General features: G+C 35.1%; 1 protein-coding gene across 1 annotated transcript in view; it reads left to right on the top strand.

Moving 5' to 3' along the window:
- Positions 1-5,037, top strand: part of ANKRD31 (ankyrin repeat domain 31) — a 169,187-nt gene extending 164,150 nt beyond the window's left edge. The window contains exon 25 of the mRNA XM_031966397.1: positions 4,650-5,037. Within this exon, the coding sequence (XP_031822257.1) occupies positions 4,650-4,795 (146 nt within the window). The 3' untranslated portion in view covers positions 4,796-5,037. The remainder of the gene's footprint in view (positions 1-4,649) is intronic.
- Positions 5,038-7,965: the final 2,928 nt, after the last annotated feature.

Below are 7,965 nucleotides of genomic sequence, written 5' to 3' on the forward strand. Positions count from 1 at the left end.
TCATTGATTTCTAGATTTGTGAATTCAGTGGCTTTGGGGTTTAATCCACAAAATCTATGGCACTCAAAATCAGTCAGCCTCTAAGAAAATAATTGCCAATATTTCTTCCATAATATCGTATTATCTATAATATTAGCAGTAACATCCTATTTGTTTCCAAAGATCCAAAATACTTTTGGAACAACTTCTCATATAGTTTGATTAACATCCAATTAAGAAGTCATTAATTTTTTAGAAGTCACTTTGACAGGGTAAAGAGAATTTTATTTTAGGAAGTCTGAAAAGAGACCCTTGCTGAGTTGCTGATATTTGTATATAATATGTTAAGTAGGTGCAATATTGTGTGCACGTAGGGTGATACTGGAAGAAATGCTGTTGCAGGACTAAAGTCTGGGGTACTGCAACCTTCTGCCATCTGACCCAGTACACTAGGTATCTCCCTCCTCTAACTCACTATTATCCTTGTTGTTTTTTGGTCATTTTCAGTCATGTCCAACTCATTGAAGTTTTCTTGGTAAAGATACAGGAATGGTTTGCCATTTCCTTCTTTACCTCATTTTACAGATCAGCAAACTGAGGCAAACATTGTGAAGTGACTTGCTTAGTATTATACAACTAGAAAGTGTCTGAAACTGGATTTGCACTCAGGAAGAACATCCTTCCTGGTTCCAGATCCTATTCATTCCTTAACCATTGCTTACCAAGCTGCCCTGTTATCCTTAAGAATCCTCAACTCCATGTGAGAGTAGCTATAATTGATCAGCCCCCAACTTAGTTCCTGAACTCATCATTCTTGGAACTTTGTTTTTAGATTCATAAACTGCTTGCTGACACCAAATGCAATATTTGCATGATACTTGTTATATTATGAAGAATTTTTTTCCCAAGGTAACTCATGATTCCTATAGAATAGTCAAAATTGTTTTGACAAACAAGGCTTGGAGTTAGGATGGCCTAGATTTGAATCTCGGTTTAGATACTTAACTTAGTTTCTCTGGGTAAGTCAATGACCCTCATTTTCCTCATTTGTGAAACAGGGATAATATGAGAATCAAATGAGATAATATGTGTTGAGCATTTTGCAAATCTTGAAGTGCTCTGTAAATGTCAGTTTTTAATCATCATTATTACTATTCATCAACTGAATTGGATCTCTTCCAAAAGTCATTTTTAAAAGAAAATGTTAGGAAGGAAGAAATAAAACAATTTGAGGGCTTTGGAAAATTCATTTCAATGATCATAGAATAAGAACTATGAATCAGAGTACTGGAAAGAACATAGGACTTCAGGTCAGAGGAACCAAATTCTAGTTCCAGTCTTTCTATTTGTTATTTGTGGGACATGAATAAGTCAGTGTCTCTAAGTCTCAGCTTTATCATCCATAAAATGAAGGAGCTAGTCTAGATGATTTCAAATGTCCCCTTCAACAGTATATCATGTGATGCTTAATAATGGCCTCTACTTAAATCATTTGGCCCTTTGAATCTCAAATTCAAAGCCCTTTGACACAATGCTATTATTCTCTTGTTGGGTAGATATCTTTTATATTCTTTTTCCAATACAGAGCATGGATTTAACAAAGTCACACATATTCCATTAGAGATAATTAATCGGTATCAGAATAGATAACAGAATTTTTTATTTTTAGGAGCATGAAATCTCTGACCCTGACAAGACTAGCATTACTCTGTGTAGATGTCTGGCTAATCCTAGATTATGGGTTTTTACGCATTCTAATTTATAACTTGAGGGGAAACTCAGTGGTACAGAAAAGAGGGTAGAGGTGATATTTGCTTGCCAACAAACCTGATTTAGCCTAATGTCAAGAAACTAGTTGGAATTTATTTTCAAAAGTCTTGTGCCAGCATTTTAAAATGTTCTGGGAGAAGAAATTCGACTCCTTTTAAAACAGCTTTTGGGAAAGATTGTTTGGAAGATAATCTGTAAGAGAAGCCACATTGTGAACTCAAACTGGTAAAGAGAAACATATTTGTCTAAATAAAGTTATACCTCACTAGCAGCTTCCAGCAGCAAGTAATAAAAGGAAAAGGATGTTTCATACTTTAAAAAAAAATATTGAAAATGAATTGGAAAGTTATTCCCTAATTGGAAAAAAGTAATCTTATTTATTATAACACGTTCAGCATAGAGAGAGAATTAGAAGATATCCACTTCTGCCATGAGGAAGGATCTTTTTTGTTTTACTGTTTTTTTGTTATTGTTTTTGTTTTGAGGAAGAATCTTTAAGGGAAATGACACCCACAGCGAATCATTTCAGCAGGAAACTGTCAGGGAAGGCAAACCTTCTTGCTTAGGCTGAAGTTCTAGAATTAGCAGCTGAGAAAAGTCTGTAAGGGCTTTGGAAACCTGTTGAAGTCATACAGCCAGAGAGGTGTATACAAATTAGGAAGGATAATTACTGGGAGTGGAAGAGAAAAAGATAGAAGGACTTCTCTCTTTGAAAGCATAAGATTTATTTTAAAATGATGGATTCATAATAATTAACAATTCGTAAGATAGCATATTATAGTTGTTGTTTTTTAAAATTTGCTCCATACACACTAGTCTTAAACACAGTTTGGTAATATTATTTAGATTTTCTTATATTAAAATTTTAGTTTTTAAGATAGAGAAACCTTTATTTGATGAGCATTTTATATGTTCATATTTATTTATGTTAATCATTCCTGCAAGAATTGTAATCAGCATAAGGCATTTGCTGTAGGATACCAACATCTAAGGGGAAGGGCTTTCCCCCTTATTTTCTGGTAAGGTTGCTGTCTCCAAAGGAGACTAGACAGTCCTATGTGTCAGCTTAACAATCCCCACCCTCTACTGTCCCCTCACCCCCAAACCCATCTGTGCTCGCCAGCTGCTACCACCCTCCATTTCTGCTAGTTCTCTTCATGCTTGTAGTCTAAGCCTACTTCTTAATTTCACTTATCCAAGAAATTTACTTCCTCTTGGTGGCAGCATAGCCAAATAACCCTCTCAAACTGAATATACAAACTTAACCATATAAAAATGGCCATAATGCTGTCATATCAGGTAAGACATCATTGGAACCTCTCTGAGGAACGGGAGAGACAGATACAAGCTAGATACCTTCCAGGATCTTACATTCCAGAGTGTCTTCATACATAAAGGGTGAGGTAAGGGTGAGGGAGAGGCAAACAAGGCTCCGGAGAGGAGATGGAGAGCTCCAGAGTCAGGGATAGGTGTCCTGCTAGCAGCATGAAATGGTGGGGCTGGCCAAGGAGGGCCAGAATGGCAAGGAGGCAGAAAACCCCTGCTGCCCATTGGTAGGATCAGGCGTTCTCCACTTCTCAGCCTCAGGTTGCTTGTTTCTAAAATGAGGGAGGGTGGCCCAGATCATCTCTTTACAGTTTAGTCTGTTCTCAATTTAATATTTTATTTCTATTGATAGCTGTTGTAATTTGCCAATGGGTCACTTGTAGCTAAATAACATTAGAGACTAAAGCATGAATCATGCCCCCGGCCTGAAGACTGATAAAGACATCGGCAGAATCTGAGTGAACTCAGGCTTCAGAGGAACCCAGACTACTTCTGCTTTTAACACACTCTGGCCTCCGGGGTTGGGAAAGGCTTATTACTGCGCTCAGAAGATAAATTAGCAAACAACTAGTAAGCACCCACGGTATACCAGGCACTATATCAGGGGCTATACAAAGACAAAAATAATTTTCACTTGTACATATGAATTACAGATGAGGAAAATGGAATTTCACCATGTACATATATGCATGAGTATGTGTATGCATTATAGTAAATGCACCCAAAAGATTTAGTAGGTCTAATCTCCTGAAACCATTCTGTATAGTTCCAAAACCAGCCTGGAACAACCAAGCTACAGGATTTATACCAGATTTCATAATGAGACACAGTAAAATTTTCAGGCATTCTGATTATGTGCTGAGTGTATAGACCCAGCCAGGGTGTTCTATGTCCAGGGTTGTACTGGTAAATGTTTAACAAGTAACTCTTCAAAAAAAATGAATATTGCGTACAACACACGTGCAAGTTTAATCATGGCAGCTAGGTGATGCAAGTGGGTAGAGTTCTGAGCCTACAGTGAAGAAGACCTCATTTCAAATCTAGCCTCACTATATATGTCTCCTCCATCAAGTCCTTTTACTGCTGTTTGCTTCCATTTCCTCATCTGTAAAATGGAGGTCAGAATAGCACCTACCTCACAAGGTTATTGTAAGGACCAAATGAGATAGTATTGGTGAAGTGCTTATCCCAGTGCCTGGCACATAGTAGGTACATAATAAATAAATACTTATTTTTCCTTCCTTCCTAATTTGCATTAACATTTAGGCAACCAATCCGGATTTGTAGCATAATTTTCTAGGTGTAAATGCGCACACTGAAAATATCAAAGCCTGTTAGCAATATGGCTTCCAGCTATGAGTTGGGAGGGGATGGAACTATATCTGAATACTGTATCTTTCTTCCTTTTTGTTGCATGCATGCTGTGTAGATAATGAAAGTGGAGTTGGAAAAAAATTTGTTTTGTTACAAACCTGATATGCTTGCCCTCAAGCTGACCTGACTTTTAAATGCTAATGATTTTTAAAATATCATAGTTGGAGTCCTCAGTAATATTTTGTCAATTTGTCAAACAGGACGTTCCAGTGGTTCAGTACAAAACTTCAAGCACTATCTTCAGCTGAATGAAATATTATTGATCAGCAATCAAGAATTTCTTCCATGCCATATAATGGAACAACATTGGAAATTCTATATGGCAAGCGAAAATGGGCTATTCTGAGATTTTGTGTAACAGTGGCATGTCTTATTTTGTTTAAAGCCTTAAATTTTGTTTGCATTATGAATTAAAGTTCTAACTTCATCTTGTGAAATGTAATGAAAGTTATTTTGACTTAAAATTCTGCTGTTAAAATTCCTGATGATTCTATGATATGAACATACTAAAATTAGGAAATGTTGAATTTTTTGTTTTAATGAATTAAGTATATTTTTGCCACTGAAATAAAGGCATCTTAAAAGTGACCAAGTCAATTCTTGCTTTCTGTTTTCCTCATTCATATAACCAGATAGTATTTTGTCTCCCTCAATCTAACTCCCTACATTAACCTACTTTCATTTATGTTTTCTGAAATGAAAATTTGTGAGATAAATGGTATATCTGGAGAGTCTCAAGAGAACTGGGCATGTGAAAAGCCCTTCTTTTTCCCATTAACTCTATCAAATGCCAACAGATCTCCTTTTATCCTTCCATTTATCTAGGCAAAGTTCTATCTCTGTTTCAATGGGAGAGCGTCTATAGTACTCTATACTACTCTGACTTTTCACCCTCCCTTACTTCCAAGTGTCATAGTTCAAAGATACTCAAACATTCCACTCTCAGCTACAGGGAAGACATGGTCACATGCTATTTTAATGGGCAGGGAATCACCAACAACTAACCATCCAGTAAATAGAATATCAGTGGGCTTTCCCATCTTGCCTGCTATTGAATCCTTCAAAACCCCAGGCCTTGCTATTTGCCCTGATGCTATACTCTAAGGACCAACAGGCCTTTCCTTCTATCTTGCAGATGAGCCCACCTATGCAGTACATGCTGTCTTTCCATATGAACTTCTTGAGAGTAAGGACTATCTTGATTTTCTATTTGTGTCCCCAGCACTTAGCAGAGTGCTTGGCACAGAGCAACAGCTAATTTTTTTTTAAATTTAGTCATTCACTGAACAGAATTTATTACCCACCTTAGCTTATGGGCAAATGTTAGATTATTATCAAATGTTAGATATATTATCATTATCAATGCTTTTTTATTCTTTTTTTAGTCTAGAGCTATGATTTCGTTACTATCGGATATTCCAGAAACTCCTACTATTGAGGAAAATTAGTAACTTATTTGTTTAAAAATTGTAATTTTGGAGAGTTGCCTAGGTAACCAAGACATTAAGTGACTTTTCTTGTGGTTATGTAGCCTTTCAGGACTTAAACTAGATTTTTTTGACTCTAAGACCAGCCTTCTATCCACCATGCTATATTATCTTATTCATTGATGTTTATGTGTGAGAAAACTACAATAACATTTTTGAAAATTAATATTTGAGACTTCAATCTTTTTTAAAAATTACTTTGCATTATTATAATTTTTATAAATATTTCTCTAAAGAGAAGGATAGACTAAACCTTCCTAACAATCATTCTATAGTAAAATTGCCTCTAAAAAGCAGCTTCAGTCTATTAAACTCAAAGAAAATTCAAGGATTGTCAGTATTTGCGTGGGACTAGGATCACATTTTAGGGTGGGACAGGACTTCAAAGGCCATCTAGTCCAATTTCTTTCTACTATATTGTAATGTTATCTTGAATTATATAATATTGTTAAGTATATTACAGTCATGTAATGGTCATAGCTTTGTAAGGAGATATTGAGGAAGTTCTTATTCTCTAGAGTTTGAGGGCTAATTTTATTATTTACTATGTGCCAGGTACTATACTAAGCACAATTCCTCAATTATAATAGTAATTGTTCAGTAAATGCTTTGGGAGTTAACATGAATTGTTACTTCCTATGTCCTGGGAAATGCGATCTCAACTTTGGTATTGAACAGTGACTTTAACGATGTCACAAATTTTTAGACCTCTCTTTCTTCAAATATATATATATATATATATATATATATATATATATATATATGAAGTCTAAATTTTTTTTACTAGTTTCTGAGAAGGTGCCAACCTACTTTAATAAAGAAGTGCCTCATCTGCATATATCATGGGTCCAGTCCCTGTCTCTAAGACCATTCCAAGAGCCTGGGATGTCACAAACAGTAAGTCACGATGGAGGAAGAGTGTTAACTTGTAATTCCTTAATTTGAATTTTACATTTTCAAGTAGAAGTCTTATATTTGATCTATGTCCCAAAAAATCCAAAATGTTTGCAACTTAAATTTTAGGTGTAGATGTCAAAACAATATATTTAAAATATTGACTCATTAAACTAGCATTAACTCTCTTCTACTCTTACAAATATACTAATTGTGTCTTATAAATTACAACTGCCATCCAACAGTAGAGAAGACATTTTACCTACATCAAATAGCTTATATTATTTTGACAAAATCCTAGACACTTACTAAATTTTATTAAATGAATCAGAGATCCTATTACCTTCATTGTTAAAAAGGGTATTTATTTCAGTCACCTGTCAGAAAAAATGGATTCTAGAATTTGAAGTTCTCCCTAAATGAACAGCCTAAAGTGGGGAAAATGTACTTAATCTTGTAATCATATAATGATTCCCTAATATGTTGGTCTCTACCAGTATTTCATTGAAGACCATTTATGAAATGGTAATGTACATCTGCACTTGAATGCAATGATATACTATATTTGCATTTACTGTGAGACCAACTGGGACCCCACACAGTCTTAGAGACCCTTGATTCAAAAGACCACATTTCTCCAGAACTGCAAATGATTTTCTTAAAGCAGTTTTCATGGCAATTTCTATATAATGCATGTTTTTAAGGAGACTTTGCAATCTCTTTCTAGGCGGTTTTCAGGTTTAAATGGTTTAATGTTACTTTGAAGGGTGCCATTTCTTATTTTTCTTCCCTTATAGCTTCTCACTTTTTCACTGTAATTGAACTAGCTCCCCTGTACTGGGTGAATGGCATAAGTATTAAACTCTCACCCACAGGTGGAGTACCTTTAAGAGTGCACTTTAAGAAGTGCCCTTAACTAGGAATCAGATTAAGACATAACTGGGAAATATTTAAGAAAATTAAAAGAAATACAATCTAATAAAGATAGTACTAATTGATAGTTGTGTGAAATGTTTAACAGAATAAATAAAGATACAATAATAATAATGTTCATTTGTGGTTTTCTAAATACAGCTCTCAGAAATCTATTTTTATTTAAGTTTGAACTCACTAGAATTGCACAGCATAGAAGATG

This window comes from Sarcophilus harrisii, chromosome 1 (assembly GCF_902635505.1).
Source record: "Sarcophilus harrisii chromosome 1, mSarHar1.11, whole genome shotgun sequence".
NCBI lineage: Eukaryota > Metazoa > Chordata > Mammalia > Dasyuromorphia > Dasyuridae > Sarcophilus > Sarcophilus harrisii.